Source organism: Hypanus sabinus, chromosome 4 (genome assembly GCF_030144855.1).
Source record: "Hypanus sabinus isolate sHypSab1 chromosome 4, sHypSab1.hap1, whole genome shotgun sequence".
Lineage (NCBI taxonomy): Eukaryota > Metazoa > Chordata > Chondrichthyes > Myliobatiformes > Dasyatidae > Hypanus > Hypanus sabinus.
Window position 1 is genome coordinate 14,533,336 of NC_082709.1, and position 16,984 is coordinate 14,550,319.

The following is a 16,984-nucleotide window of genomic DNA, read 5'->3' on the forward strand; positions in this document are numbered from 1 at the left end:
CAAAGAAACCTATCGAATGGCGAAAAGCCGGATGTGGAGAGCATGGTGGGGAATCTAACACCAAAGCACACAGCCTCAGAATAGAGGGATGTCCTTTTAAAATGGAGATGCAGAGGAATTTCTTTAGCCAGAGTGGTGAATCTCTGGAATTCTTTGCCACAGGCGGTTGTGGAGGCCAGGTCTTTATGTACATTTATGCAGAGTTGATAGAATCTTGATTGGTCAGGGCATGAAGCGATACAGCAAGAAGGCAGGAGACTGGGGCTGAGAGGAAAATCGAAACAGCCATGATGAAATGGTGGAGCAGACTAGATGGGCCAAATGCCAAACTCTGCTCCCACATCGTTTGGTTTTAAGTTGAACTTTATTATCGTGGCATACATAGAGACACAGGGTAAAAACGCTGTGAAAATTTGCTTTTGCAGTAGTTTAGAACATTACAAACATAAATCATATGAACTTGAATCAGCATAAATTATACATAAATGACACAATAGAATAAACTTATTTTCCTTACAAACTTAGATACACTCTTGAAAGAGCAATATGAATAATATAACCATTAGCTTTGACGCTGCATTTGAACGCGTCGGCTTCATTATAAACCAATAAAAGCCCTTCCATTTAGAAAATTAAAACATTTTGTTAGTTGGATTGCCCTTTGCACAGAAACAGAAAACGGAACTTTCTTTTTCCGATAGATGCTGAGTTCCTCCAGCATTTCGTGTGTTGCTTTACTTCCGCTCGGCTTTTCTGTGCTATCTCTCGCACTCGAAAGTCCCCGGAGTCGTCACTGTTGTTTCTCCACAAGAGAAATGCGAAATCGAAACTGAAAGTTTCCTCTTATATAGTTAAAGTGCAGAGGGAAGGCAGCGCTCAGAGTGGCAGTAACCTCCCAAAGGTTCACAGTAAAATATTCGCTAAGCAGGGCTCAGGATGAGCAGCGACGAGCTGCAGCGGCAGCGTTTGGCGCTCATCGAGTGTTTCTTCGGCCGCCTGGCCACCATCATCCAGGTGGAGCCGGTTCTGGACTTCATCCAGTTCATGGAAGAAGCCGACAAGGAGGAGATCCGCGCCAGGAGGGCACAGCGGGGCAACCGGGCTGCCGCCCGGCTGCTGCTCACCAAAATCGTCGCCAAGCCCCCTCCGGAGGTTTGGTTCAAGCAGTTTGTCACCGCTCTGAGGGAAGGGGGCTGCGAGCACGCCGCTGAGTACATCGACCCGACAGAAGGCGATCTGATGCCCCCATCACTCGAGGCTCGCAACGACCTGGAAGTTCAACTCGTCAGGCTCTTATCACCAACTCTCATCGACAAGATGGTACCGAAAGAAGTTGCCGCACACTGTTTCACCGAACAGATTCTTATCATGGATGACTTGGAGAATGTGAGTATTCGTATGTCTCTGGAAATACCTATTGGTGGCGACATAATTTCAGTGCTTGGAGGTCTAGTTTTAAATCAGTAAAAGTTAGGGTCCTATTGATATTGTCGATAGGTTTCTGGTTTCCAAGGAAGCGGTCGATAAACCACGTGACAATACTGCCTCCCGTAGGGTCGCTGTTACCCCATAAGCGTTCACCTGGAGGTGATATGGAAATCAAACACGAGGAAATCTGCAGATGCTGGAAATTAGGACACAGGAGAGGAATTAAGCCATTTAACCCATCAAGTCTGTTCCACCATTCGATCATGGGCTGATTTAACTCTCCCCTTTCAACCCCATTCTCTTGCTGAGTACATAAGACATAAGAGCAGAACTAGGCTACATGGCCCATCGAGTCTGCCCCGTCTTTTCATCGTGGCTAATCCAATTTTCCTCTCGGCCCCAAACCTCTTGGCTTCTACCCGTATCCTTTCATGCCGTGACGAATCACGAATCTATCATTCTTTGCCTCAAATCTCCCTAATAACTTGGCCTCCGAAGCTGTCTGTGGCAAAGACAGACATCCCACCCTGCAAAAACTCATTTCAGGGAGGTAGCGCCATCAATTTGCAGGAGACTCCCGGGAGAGGTGGGATGTCTGCAAAAGAATGGCTTCTTAGCAGCTAGCCAGCTAGTTGAAATAAAATAACGCCTGTTAAACTCACCGCTCCCTCGCTCCCATAAATCGATTTCCGGGATATCTTTCATTTGCGGGTGTCAGAGAGTCACTGTCAATTTGCCGGAGACTCCCGGAACTTCCGGGAGAGGTGGGATGTCTGCAAAGAATTCTACAGATTCACCACTCTCTGGCTAAAGAAATTCCTCAGCTCTGTTCCAAAAGGACATCTCTATTCTGAGGTTGTGTCCTCTGATCTTAGAGCCTTCCAGCCAAGGAAACATCCTCTCCACATCCACTCTATCAAAGACTTTCACCATTCAATATGTTTCAATTAGGTCACCCCTTACTAATCTGAAAATTTATTAATTTCTACTTCAAATATACATAAGGACTAGGCCTCTGCAGCAGCCTGTGGCAAGAATTCCACAGATTCGCCACCCTAGGCTAAAGAAATTACTCCTCATTTCTGTTCTAAAGGGAGTTATTTGTATTCTGAAGCTTTGCTCTCTGGTTCTAGAATCTTCTACTACTGGAAACTTTCCAAGTCCTCTTTATCTACATCTTTCAAAACTGGATTGGTTTCAATGAGATTTCCCCTCATTCTTCTAAACTCCAGTGAGCATAGGAAGTTTATACTCACTGTTGCTCATTCACAAACCCTTTCATTCTTGGAATCATTCTCGTAAACCTTATCTGAACCCTCTCCAATACCAGTACATCTTTCTTAGCTATGAGGCCCAAAACTGCTGACAATATTTAAAATGCATTTGAACAATTTGTCATTACATTGTCTATATTCTAGTTGTCTGGAAATTAATGCTAACATTGCATTTGCCTTCCTTACCATCAACTCAACCTGCAAGTTAACCTTTAGGTAATCCTGCATGAACCTTTATGCAACTTCGAGTTCTGAATTTGCTCCCCGTTTAGAAAATAATCTACACCTGTATCGTTCTACCAAAGTGCATAATGTTACACTTCCCTACACTATATTCTATTTGCCACTTTGCCCATTTGCAGACACTCTGCTTCCTCAACACTACCTGCCCCTCCACCTATCTTTGTATCATCTGCAAACTTGGCCACTGTGGTGAACTATGTGCCTGTCTGGACACGCCCCCTGCTGACTGCTCCTGTGGCTCCTCCCACAGGCCCCTGTATAAAGGCGATCTGAGACCTGATGCTCGGCCTCAGTCTCCAGGACATAGTATGATGGACATTCACTCCTGGTACCTTCTTCCAGTCAATAAAAGCCGATATCTCGCCTTACGTCTCAGTGTGAGTTATTGATGGTGCATCAGCCACAAAGCCACCAATTCCATGATCCAATTCATTGACATAGAATGTGAAAGGAAGCGGTCCCAAAACCGAACTCTGGAACACCAGTTGTCACTGGCAGCCCACTAGAAAAGGCCCACTTTCTAAACAGAAAATCAGGCTGGAAATCCAAGCAACACACACAAAATGCTGGAGGAGCTCAGCAGACTAGGCAGTATTCATGGAAAAGAGTACAGTTGATGTTTTGGGCCAAGATCCTTAAGAAATGTCCCCTCATGCCCTGACTAATCAAGAATCTATCAAACTCTGCCTTAAATATACCCAATGACTTGGTCTCCACAGCCATGTGTGGCAGGTAATTCCACAGATTCACCACAGTCTAGTTAAAGAAATTCAACCTCATTTCTGTTCTAAATGGAGATCTTTCTATTCTGAGGTCTTAGACTCTCCTACCATAAGAAACATCCTCTCCATATCCACTCTACTGAGCCCTTTCAACTTTCCATAGGTTTCAATTAGATCCCACCCTTCCCCCTTCTTCTGAATTCCAGTGAGTATAGGCCCTGAGCCATCAAACGCTCCTCAATATAAACCTTTCAATCCTGGAATCATTTTCATGAATCTCCTTTGAACCACCTCTAATATCAGCACATCCTTTCTTAGATAAGGGGCCCAAAACTGCTCACAATACTCCAAGTGAGGCGTTGCCAGTGCCTTATAAAGCCTCAACGTTAAATCTTTGTTTTCATGTTTATAATATAGCAGTTGCTGCTGCTTATCTAGCTGTAACAAAAGAATATAATATCCACACGTTGCTCATGGAGGAGTACATAGAGTTCATCAACTGCAGTGCTTTGCTCTGCGTGATTTTGTGTAGGTTGACTACTGTTTCATTTAAACCCAGAGAGAAAACTAGCAAGCATCCATTATAAACACAAGCAATTCTGCAGATGCCAGTAATCTTAACCAGTACACGCTAAATGCTGCAGGAAGTCAGTAAGTCAGGCAGCGTCTATGGAGGGAAATAAACAGTAAACATTTCTGGCTGAAACTGTTCATCAGGAAAGTTATGGTGAAAGTTCTCAGCCCAAAATGTAGAGTGTTTATTCCCTTTTATAGAAGCATCCTATCATACTATTGACATGCACCTGATTGGCAAAGAAGACTAGTGAGTCATCAGAAGAACACTTTGTGGCAAAGTATCTGATTGAGTCTGATTTGTTTTCCAATGTGGTTAGACCAGCTGAGTCAGTGCCAAACACTGGTGTTGATTAAGGAGGCAGGGTAATATTGACATATGCGTATTCATGCATATTGTTAAATGGTTGTGAAGTGATTGTAATGTGACGACTGAATCAAGAGATGTTAAGCTGCAAAAACAGACAGAACTAAACAATCTTTTGACTGTAGATGATATCAAATCTCTGTAGTTGTGAATGCAGTTGGATGACTAAATGGAAAGAAGAGGCCCAAGAAGTTCTGTAGTGATGGCAGGATGTACATGAGAGTACTAAAATCAAAGCAGAAGCACTTACAATCTATGTTTAACCAGTAGTAAACCATGAAGTAGAATGTAGCCAAGGTAGGCTGTAGAAATTTAGCTTTTACACATATTCCACTGAAGAATCCTTTGGTGAGGCCTAATTTGGAGTATTTGGAGCAGTTTTGGTCCCCTACCTACAGGAAATAGAAATGCAAAGGATATGGAAAGATGTAAATGAGTTTGAAAGAGTACAGATATAACTTACAAGGATGTTGCCGGGTCTGGAGGACATGAGCTATAATGAAAGATTGAGTACATTAGGACTTTGTTCTTTGGAATATAGAAGTCTGAGGGAGATTTATGGAGGTATTCAAAATAGGGGTATGGATAGGGTAAATGCAAGCAGGCTTTTTCTACTGAGGTTGGGTGGGATTACAAATAGAAGTCAAAGGTTAAGAGTAAAAAAAGGAAAAGTTTGAGGAGACACTTCTTCACTTAGAGTGTGGAAGGAGTTGCCAGCACAGCGGGTGCATACAAGCTTGATTTGAATGTTTAAGAGAAGTTTGGATAGGTACATGGATGGTAGGCGTATGGGGGGCTATGGTCTGGGAGTAGGCAGTTAAATGATTGAGCACAGACTAGATGTCCCAAAGGGCCTGCTTCTGTGCTGTACTTCTCTATGACTCCAGTGCTACTATAAGTGAATGCCATTCTTAACTTGTTTGTATGATCAACACCATCACAGAAATATATTTTCACAGAACTAATGCATAGAAATGATAAAAAGAAGTGGCTAAGCACACTGAACGCAACCAGACAATATTTCAGATCTAGTTCTGAAGCCCAACACTCCAAAGCAAGCTACACATCTGGAAAACATGGGATTCTGAAGATGTTGGGTATCTCGAGCAACATACACAAAATGCTGGAGGACCTTCATAAAATTGGAAGAATGGGCAAAAATGTGGCAGACGGAATACAATGTTGGAAAATGTATGATAATGCATTTTTGTAAAAGGAACAATAGTATGGACTATGATCAAAATGGGGAGAAGGTTCAAGCATCAGAGGTGCAGAGGACTTGGGAGTCCTTGAGCAAGACTCCCACAAGGTTAATTTTCAGGTTGAGTCTGTGGTAAAGAAGGCAGATGCAATGTTGGCATTTATTTCCAGGGAAATAGAATATAAAAGCAAGGAGATAATGCTGAGGCTCTATAAGATACTAGTAGGGCGGCACTTGGAGTATTGTCAATGGTTTTGGGCCCCATATCTCAGAAAGGATGTGCTATCATTGGAGAGAGTCCAGAGGAGGTTCTTGAGGATAATTCCAGAACTATTAAAGAAGGGGTTAACGTATGAGGTGTGTTTGCAGCTTTGGGACTGTACTCACTGGAATTTAGAAGAATGAGGGGAGATCTCATTGTAACCTACCAGATGTTGAAAAGAGTGGACAGGATGGATTTGGAGAGAATGTTTCCTGTGGTGTGGGTATCCAGAACTAGAGGGCACAGCCTCAAAATTGAGGGACGACCTTTTAGAATAGAACTTTTTAGCCAGCGAGTAGTGAATCTGTGGAATGCTCTGCTGCAGACTGCGGTAGAGGCCAAGTCTGTGGCTATATTTAAGGTAGAAGTTGATTGTTTGTGGGCATCAAAGGATATGGTAAGAAGGCAGGTGTATGGGGTTCAATTGGTTCTGGGATCAGCTGTGATAGAATGGCGGAGCAGACTCAATGGGCTAAATGGCCTAATTCTGTTCCTATGTTTTATGATTTTAAGGACCACAGCAGGTCAAGTAACATCTATGGAAATGAATAAACAGTTGACATTTTGGGCCAAGACCCTTCAACAGGACTGGAAAGGAAGGGGGAGGATGCCAGAATAAAAGGGTGAGGGGAGGGGGAAGGAGGAGTAGCTAGAAGGTGACAGCTGAAGCCAGGTGGGTGGGAGAAAGGGAAGGAGGAGGGGCATGAAGGGGAGGTGATAGGCAGGTGAAAAGAGGTAAGAGGACAAGTGGAGAATGAAAGAAGAGAGAAGAGGGATGGGAAATGAAAAAAAAAGAGAAAAAAGATATTACTGGAAGGAGAAATCAATATTCACACCATCAGGTTGGAGGCCACCTAGATGGAATATGAGGTGCTGCTCCTCCACCCTGAGAGTGGCCTTATCATGGCAGAAGAAGAAGCCATGGTCCGATATGTTGGAATGGGAACGGGGTAAGAATTAAAATGGTTGGTGACTGTGAAATTCTGATTTTGGTGAATGGAGTGGAGGTGCATGATGAAGTGTCATGTCTCAACAATGTAGAGGGAGCTGCATTGGGAGCACCGGGTACAAAAGATAACCCCGACAGATTTGCAGGTCTAGGTAAGTTTGTCAAAATACCACTCAATCAGTATACTTCCAACTATCAGAAAAATTGTAGAAAATATCTTTAACAGTGCTGTCATGTGATACGAACTAACCTGCTTGCTGATGCCCAGTTTGCATTTTACCAGAACTATTAAGCTCCTGATCCTATCACAACCCTGATAAAATACTGGATGGTAAAATGCCAGAGCAAGTTAATGTTAGAAAGGAGGTATTACATGTGTTGGCAGGTTTACAATGATTAAAAAGTGCTCCACGGGCATAGAACAGTTGTCTTACTTAAAATGGATAAATTGTCAGATCTTGTTGAGATATATTGCAGACTTGTGTGGCAGATGAGAGAAAATTGCCGGGGTCCTGACAGATCTTAAAACTTTCATTGATCATAAGTAAAGTGTCAGATCAAAGATCAACATGCATCTTATTATCAAAGTACAGGTATGTATACTTTACACAACCTTGAGATTTGTGTGTCTACAGGAGCCACGTAACAAAGAACCCTAACAGACCCCATTAAAAACAAAAGAAGACCATCAAACGCCCAATGTGCAGAGGAAAAAAAAGCCAAAAAAAATCTTGCAAACAATGAAACAAGCAAACAGCATTCAGAACTGAAGTTCACAACACTATATCACTGCAGCTGATCCAGAAGTCCACTAGTTAGAAACATAGAAAAATTACAGCACAATACAGGTACTTCGGTCCACAGTGCTGTGTCGAGCATGTACTTACTTTAGAAATTACCTCAGGTTACCCATAGCCCTCTATTTTTCTAAGCTCCATGTACCTATCCAGGAGTCTCTTAAAAGACCCTATCGTATCTGCCTTTACCACCATCGCCGACAGCCCATTCCATGCACTCACCACTCTTTGCGTAAAAAAAACTTAGCCCTGACATCTCCTCTTTACATTAAAGCACCTTAAAAGCTTTCCAAGCACCTTAAAACTCTGCCCTCTGTGCTAGCCATTTCAGCCTCGGAAAAAAGCCTCTGACTATCCACACGATCAATGCCTCTCATCATCTTATACACCTCTATCAGGTCACCTCTCATCCTCCGTTGCTCCAAGGAGAAAAAGGCCAAGTTCACGCAACCTATTCTCATAAGGCATGCTCCTAAATACAGGCAACATTCTTGTAAATCTCCCCTGCACCCTTTCTATGGTTTCCACATCCTTTCTATAGTGAGGTGACCAGAACTGAGTACAGTACTCCTAGTGGGGTCTGACCAGGGACCTATATAGCTGTAATGTTACCTCTCGGCTCTTAAACTCAATCCCACGGTTGATGACAGCCAATGTATCGCATGCCTTCTTAACTACAGAGTCAACCTGTGCAGCAGCTTTGAGTGTCCTATGGACTCAGACCCCAAGATCCCTCTGATCCACTGTCGACAGTCTTACCATTAATACTATATTCTGTCGTCATACTTGACCTACCAAAATGAACCTCCTCACGCTTATCTGGGTTGACCTCCATCTGCCACTTCTCAGCCCAGTTTTGCATCCTGTCAGTGTCCCACTATAACCGCTGACAGCCCTCCTCACTATCCACAACACCCCCAACCTTAGTGTCATCAGCAAATTTACTAACCCATCCCTCTACTTCCTCAGTTATAATGGTCATTTATAAAAATCACAAGGAGTAAGGGTCCCAGAACAGATCCTTGAGGAACACCACTGGTCACTGACCTCCATGCAGAATATGACCTGTCTACAACCATTCTTTACCTTCTATGGGCAAGCCAGTTCTGGATCCACAAAGCAAGGTATCCTTGGATCCCATTCCTAATAAGCTTTGTATGGGGTACCTTATCAAATGCCTTGCTGAAATCTATATACACTACATCTACTGCTCTACCTTCATCAATGTGTTTAGTCACATCCTCAAAAAATTCAGTCAGGCTTGTAAGGCATGAACTGCCTGTGTCAAAGCCATGCTGAATATTCCTAATCATATTATGCCTCTCCAAGTGTTCATAAATCCTGCCTCTCAGGATCTTCTCCATCGACTTACCAACCACTGAAGTAAGACTCACTGGTCTATAATTTCCTGGGCTATCTCTGGAGGAGGATGAAAGGAGACATGATAGAGGATGATAGAGGTATACAAGATATTAAGAGGAATAGATAGAGTGGACAGCCATCACCTCTTCCCCAGGACACCACTGTTCAATACAAGAGGACATGGCTTTAAGGTAAGGGGTGGGAAATTCAAGGAGGATATTAGAGGAAGGTTTTTTACTCAGAGAGTGGTTGGTGCATAGAATGCACTACCTGAGTCAGTGGTGGAGGCAGATACACTAGTGAAGTTTAAGAGACTACTAGACAGGTATATGGAGGAATTTAAGGTGGGGCGTTATATGGGAGGCAGGGTTTGAGGGTCGGCAGAACACTGTGGGCCGAAGGGCCTGTAATGTGCTGTACTATTCTATGTTCTATAGCAACTAGATGGATATCCTGTCTGACTAATTTGTTTGATATTTTTTGAAGAAGTGTGACAATGAGGGTGATGCAGTTGATGTAGTGTACATGAACTTTAATGTCTTTGGCAAGGTTCTACATGAGTGACTGTTCCAAAGAGACCTTCAGGGAAAACTGGCAAATAGTCTTAGTAATTAGAGATAAGGGTGATGGTGGAGGTTTGATTTTGTGATTAGAAACCTCAGATCAGTGTTCACAGGGGTTGGTGCTCTTACTGTTTGTTATATAGATGAACTATTTGGACATGGATATAGGAATGAATTGTACTTTTCAAATGCCATGAAAATTCATAGTGTGGTTGACACTGAGAAAAGATAGTCTTATGCTGTAGGAAAATATTGAGGGGTAGGCAGAGCAATGGCCACTGGGCTTCTGAACTCCCTGTCACTTCGTATTCAAAGTGTCACTCGTTAATCTGTTCTGTACCTTATAATATTTAGTATCAATGCACTTTAGTTTGTTATTTATGTGTGATTCATCTTTAGATTTTATTCAGATTCATAAGTAATTATGTGTTATGTGTACTACTGGCTTTACACCTTGGTTTGGAGAAATGTCTCATTTCTATATACATTATATGGTTACATATATGATACATCGTTACGAAGATCGTTACACATGTTGGCCTCTTCGGCTGCTGGAGTTGCCGGACAGTAGATTGATGAAGTCCTCCCTATTGACTGCCTACGGGACTCCAGCTCCAGATTTCTTCTCAGAGTTTACTCCCATAGCCTTTTCCATGATTGGGTGTGGCCGCATGGCAGCGGAGGTTTTAAAATCAGAGTTTTCCTTCTCCTAGGTGGGCAGTCGACCAGGAGCCCCACCTGCCCGAAGCATCTGGTTTTGAGGCGCCAGAGACCCGCCTTTGCCCCTTCTCCCGTTGGTAGGAACAGTTCCACCACGTGAATCTAGAATTTGTTGCCTTAGGCAGCTGTGGAGGCCAAATCTTTACGTATATTTTAGGCAGAGGCTGATTGATTCTTGATTAGACAGAGCATGGAGGGAGATGGGCTAAGAGGAAACATGGGTCAGCCATGATAAAATGGTGGAGCAGACTTAATGGGCTAAATAATCTAATTCTGCTCCTATATTTTACGGTTTGTGGTCTTATAAATATGTAGTCTATCCTTTTCATCAGAGTTAATGGGTGAACTACAAGGATCTGAATTGGGCCCTTAATTATTCAACATATTTATTAACAAATTAGAATATGGGAGACAGAATCACTTATTCAACTTTGCTGATGATTTAAGGGTTGGAAGTATTATGAACTGTGTAACTGGAAGCATAAAACAAGATTTTATTAATACACCAAATGACAGGGTAAATTGAGTTCAATGTTGGTAAATGTGAGGTCATTAATTTTAGACATAGTGGCTTAGAACTTGTGAACTGTGTCTGAATGGTGTTAAACAATATTATCGGTCAACCTAAGTTTAAAGACTAAAAAGTTGTTCTATTGCAAAGTTCATAGAACAGTATTCCTTTGCAGAGACAAATTGATTTCCCCAAATGGGACAACAAGGCTGAAAAATTGGTGCAATATCACTCAATTCTAGGTTAGTCCAATTATCCACAGCAGAATACACATTTTTGGAATTAAAAAAAAACAAAAACAGTCAGAAACACCCATCTGGTCAGAGAACATGTACGAAAAGAGAAATAGAGTCAATGTTTCAGATCCCTCTTCAGAAATGAATTGATAGAAAATGCAGATATTCAAATAAATTGGGATTTGTGTGTTTAAGACATTTAAAGTATTATCATCAGATCCAGAAAGTAATCATAAACACTGAATTTTATGCTCCTAAGTATAATTAAATTCTGTAGAACTTGTTTGATTTCTCCTTGTAACTTTCCTTTGGCACTTTGGAATCTTTCAACAAGTTCAAAAACTGCAGATTCTTGGAATCTGCAATAAGACAAAGTACCAAAAACAATCTTCAGATTAGGAGGCATAGGTGGAAAAAGAAATTTGCAGATGATACCAAAATTTGAGGCTACCGAAGAAGGCTATCAAAGCTAGCAGCATGTTCTGGACTAGTTGGAAAAAGGGGCTGAAAATGGCAGATGGATTTTAATGAAGACGTGTGAGAAGTGACACTTTGGGAGGACAAACCAGGCTAGGACTTGTAAGGTCAGCGGTAGGGGCCGAGGAGCATGGTAGAAGTTGGAATACAGATCCAATCCATAATTCCTTGAAAGTGGCATCAGACATAGATAGCGTCATAAATATTGAGTTATTGGCACATTTATATTGGTACTTAGAAGGGAAGGCTAGTTCTAGGTGCAGGTCAATGGGACTAGGCAGCTTAATAGTTCAGCATGGACCAGCTGTGTTAAAGGCCTATTTCTGTGCTGTAGTATTCTGTAACTCTATAGTAAAACTCCAATTACCTAGCATGCTTTGGTCTTTGGTGGTCCCAAAGCCAGAATTGTTTCTGGTAGGACAGGTGTAAATACCCAAGAGTCCATAAGGCAGTAAAACACTTGTACAATCTCCATTGCCCTCATATTAGTCAAAATACAAACAACATTATTTATGAAAGTTGCTACTCCTATCTGGAAATGTTTATATTATCTTCATTGGTAAGGAAGTGTCTTGACCCATAACATCAGTTGTCCATCTACCTCTAGAGATATTGTTTGAGTCTTGTGAGTTCCTTAAGCAGCTTGATCTTTGCTTCAGATTCGAGTATCCATACTCTCTTGTGTCTTCAGGTCTTTTAATATATTTGTTGAGGGGGACTGTTACAGAAACAGCAATGATGAATCCTTCTATATCTGAGTGATCAAGGACATAGAGGGATGGAGGACCTTCATTGCTGCCCTAAACACCAGCAGTGTAATGGGCAGCAAGTAAGTGAGGGGGGCTGTGTACAAAAAGGGCTTCATCTAATCTACATGGATGGTAGGGGTCTGGAGGGTTATGGACTGGGTGCAGGTCAATGGAACAGACTAGAAGGGCTGAATGGCCTGTTTTCCATACTGTAGTGTTCTATGGTTCTAATATATAGATAGACTCCATTTTCATATATGTTGGAATTCTACTGGAGCCTATAAAATGAATAATATATTTTAGCCACCATCACAATTGAACATGAATAACACAACAGATACAGCCACTATGCTCACATCATGAATAACTCATACATTCCCATAGTGCAGTATGTGAGAGGAAATATATATGTAAAGACAGCACGTTCCTTCAACATGAATAAGCCATTTACTATAGTGACACCCTTTATTGTGAATAATATGGAAAGAACACACTTGACCTTCAAGTCGCACTTGAAATTGACGGTCTTTTCACATCCACTGCTTTACTCACAGGGCTGTGCTGAAAGTGTTGGGATGGTTCATCTTTGGTCACCAAGGAAGCTATCACTTTGACTTCACCTTGCCAATTCTGAATATCCAGTATGGAATTCAGGAGAAACATTTTGCTTTGAATTGTGGGAATATGTCATTTACAACCACATGGTGAAATGATTAACATAACTAGATTCAAGGGCAAACTGGAGGGGACGGAGTAGAGTATCATAGCCAGTGGGAGTGCTGAAGTATGAAGGAGGAGGCTCGTATGAAGCACAAAAAGCAGCATTGACCAGTTGAGTTGAAAGTCAACGTACACAGTTAGTTTATGGGGCAGATAATTTGGATGGTGGGGTGGAGATACGTCTCTACCAAAGGTGATGTGAGGCTGTCCTTCCCTCCACTATACTGCAGGTAACCTTTGGACAAGGTGTAGCACCTGCTTAGTTCACCCCCTCCCCGGCCACTGATCAGGGTCACGTGACCATGGGAGCCGGTGGTGGATGGTTGTATGAGCAGCCGGTGCTAATCACAAGTCCTGGTTATGCAAACTCGAGGAAAATTGCAGATGCTGGAAATTCAAGCAACACACACAAAATGCTGGTGGAATGCAGCAGGCCAGGCAGCATCTATAGGAAGAAGTACAGTCGAAGTTTCGGGCCAAGACCCTTCGTCAGGACTAATTGAAAGAAGAGATAGTAAGAGATTTGAGAGGGGGAGGGGGGAGATCCAAAATGATAGGAGAAGACAGGAGGGGGCGGGGTGAAGCTAAGAGCTGGAAAGGTGATTGGCAAAAGGGATACAGAGCTGGAGAAGGGAAAGGATCATGGGACAGGAGGCCTAGGGAGAAAGAAAGGGGGAGGGGAGCACCAGAGAGAGATTGAGAGCAGGCAAAGAGTGATTGTGGGGGCAGAGAGAGAAGAAAAAGAGAGGGGGGGGATATAAAAATAAATAAATAAGGGATGGGGTAAGAAGGGGAGGAGGGGCACTAACAGAAGTTAGAGAAATCAATGTTCATGCCATCAGGTTGGAGGCTACCCAGACGGAATATAAGGTGTTGTTCCTCCAACCTGAGTGTGGGTTCATCTTGACAGTAGAGGAGGCCATGGATAGACATAACAGAATGGGAATGGGACTTGGAATTAGGATGTGTGGCCACTGGGAGATCCTGCTTTCTCTGGCGGACAGAGCGTAAGTGTTCAGTGAAATGGTCTCCCAGTCTGTGTTGGGTCTCACCAATATATAGAAGGCCGCACTGGGAGCACCAGACGCAGTATATCATTCCAGCCAACTCACAGGTGAAGTGTCGCCTCACCTGGAAGGACTGTCTGGGGCCCTGAATGGTGGTGAGGGAGGAAGTGTAAGGGCAGGTGTAGCACTTGTTCCGCTTATAGGGATAAGTGCCAGGAGGGAGATCAGTGGGAAGGGATGGTGGGGGGGGGGGGGAACACACGAATGGATAAGGGAGTCGTGTAGGGAGCAATCCCTGTGGAAAGCAGAAGGGGAGGGGTGAGGGAAAAATATTTTTGGTAGTGGAATCCTGTTGGAGGTAGCGGAAGTTACAGAGAATTATATGTCGGATTCGGAGGCTGGTGGGGTGGTAGGTGAGGACAAGGGGAACCCTATCCCAAGTGGGGTGGCGGGAGGATGGGGTGAGGATGGATGTGCGTGAAATAGGAGAGATGCGTTTGAGAACAGAGTTGATGGTGGAGGAAGGGAAGTCCCTTTCTTTGAAAAAGGAAGACACCTCCTTCGTCCTGGAATTGCGAGAAGGGGATGGCATTTTTGCAAGAAACAGGCTGGAAAGAGAAATAGTCCAGGTAGCTATGAGAGTCCATAGCTTATAGTAGAAATTAGTAGATAAGTCGTCTTCAGGAAAGATCAAGAAAGAGGAGAGAGAGGTGTCGGAAATGGACCAGGTAAATTGGAGGGCAGGGTGAAAGTTAGAGGCAAATTTAATGGCTACAAGCTCAGCATGCATGCAGGAGGCAGCACCAATGCAGTCATCGATGTAGTGAAGGAAAAGAGGGGGACGGATACCCGTATAGGCTTGGAACATGGACTGTTCCAGAAAGCCAACAAAAAGGCAGGCATAGCTGGGACCCATGGCTACATCTTTGGTTTGGAGGAAGTGGGAGGAGCCAAAGGAGAAATTATTGAGTATAAGGACTAATTCCACTAAATGGAGGAGAGTGGTGGTAGAGGGAAAATGGTTAGGTCTGGAATCCAAAAAGAGGCGGAGAACTTTGAGACCTTCCTGGTGGGGGATGGAAGTATATAGGGACTGGACATCCATGGTGAAAATAAGGCGGTGAGGGCCAGGGAACTTAAACTCATTGAAAAAATTCAAAGCGTGAGATGTGTCACGAACATAGGTGGGAAGGGATTGAACGGGGGGGGGATAAAACAGTGTCGAGGTATGCAGAAATGAGTTCGGTGGGGCAGGAGCAAGCTGAGACAATGGGTCTGCCTGGACAGGCAGGTTTGTGGATCTTGGGTAGGAGGTAGAAACGGAAAGTGTGGGGTGTGGGAACTACGAAGTTGTGCAACCACTGATGTCAGGAAGACGATCTCTGACGGATATTGATAATGGCTAGGGTCACCCATCTTGTAAAGATGCTGCCAGAAGAAGGCAATGGCAAACTACTTCTGTAGTAAAATTTGCCAAGAACAGTTTTGGTCATCATGGAAAGACCTTGGACACAATCGCCCACCGCATATGGCATGGCACAAAATGAACAAGTAAGCCATGTCATAGCATCCTGTTAAAAACGTACATGCATGTCACTCCGCAAGGCTTTTAATGAGCTTGACTTTGAAGGGAAATGGCAGTACTTCCCTGTGAACTTGCTGGCATTTACTTTTATAAATGCCGATCTGCCCAGGATTTCAATGCGTCCGTGAGTCCCAGTCTTGCTGCAGAAGAACCTCACTGCTGGGGCTTGTTGTTCACATCCCACTTGAATTGGAATCGATATTACCTCATTCCTTTGTGGGATTGTGTACAAAGAAGCTGGCTTTGACTTGATCAATGAGGCTCTTACCAGTATGGGTCTAACCTAGCAAAGGTACAGCAGGTGGACAAACTGTGGTGAACTACATATACCTGTCTGGAGACGCCCCCCCCTGCTGACTGCTCCTGTGGCTCCTCCCACGGACCCCGGTATAAAGACGATTGAGGACTCCGCCCTGGTCTCAGGCTCCAGGATGCAGTGTGGTGGTCAATTTCTGCTTGTTCTTTCTTCCAGCCAATAAAAGCCGATATCTAGCCTCACGTCTCAGAGAGTTATTGATGGTGCATCACAAACTTCCCGCTTAAAGGTGGAGAAACTTTGTAATGCATGATTCTAGAAGGGTCAATCATTGAAACGTATTCGGGATAATAACATCCTTCAGCTGTACAGGACTTTTATGGAAGGTCTGATCTTGGGTGGCAGGGTAGAGATACATCTCTACCAAAGGAGGTGTAAGGCACTCTTACCCTCTGCTAGTCTGGAAGTACCGTTGGGCAAGGTATAGCTCCTGCTTAGGACCCCGGATCTGGGTCATGTGAAGTCATAGGAGCAGGTGGTCATATGAGCAACTGGTGCATATCACAAGCCCTAGTTATGCACCACTGATTCCAGGCAGACAATCTCTGAAGAGTATGGATAATGACTGGGGTCACCAGCCATGTAAAAACACTGCCCAGACAATGGCAAACAACTTCTGTAGAAAAATTTGTCAAGAACAATCATGGTTATAGACCATAATCGCACACATCTTGCAACAGGGCACATATTGATGATGATGATCTTCTGCACGGATATGGAGAAAAAAGCTGTGCAGAATAGTCAACTTTCTAATGGAAGCTTTATATCTTCTGAGTAAGTTGAGAAGATAAGATAAGACAGTGACCCTAAGTGGCTGGGTAATGTAAATGCTGTATTACTCGTTTAATCAGTTTTCATTTAGAATTTGAGCTTGTGATTTTATATTGGAAAATCATTAAAAATATGATAACTCATATTTACT

General features: G+C 43.3%; 1 protein-coding gene across 1 annotated transcript in view; it reads left to right on the top strand.

The window, feature by feature from the left end:
- The first annotated feature begins 398 nt into the window (after positions 1-398).
- The window catches only part of ifih1 (interferon induced with helicase C domain 1), a 118,773-nt gene continuing 102,187 nt past the window's right edge, over positions 399-16,984 (top strand). The window contains exon 1 of the mRNA XM_059966449.1: positions 399-1,386. Coding sequence (XP_059822432.1) covers positions 937-1,386 — 450 coding nt within the window. The 5' untranslated portion in view covers positions 399-936. The remainder of the gene's footprint in view (positions 1,387-16,984) is intronic.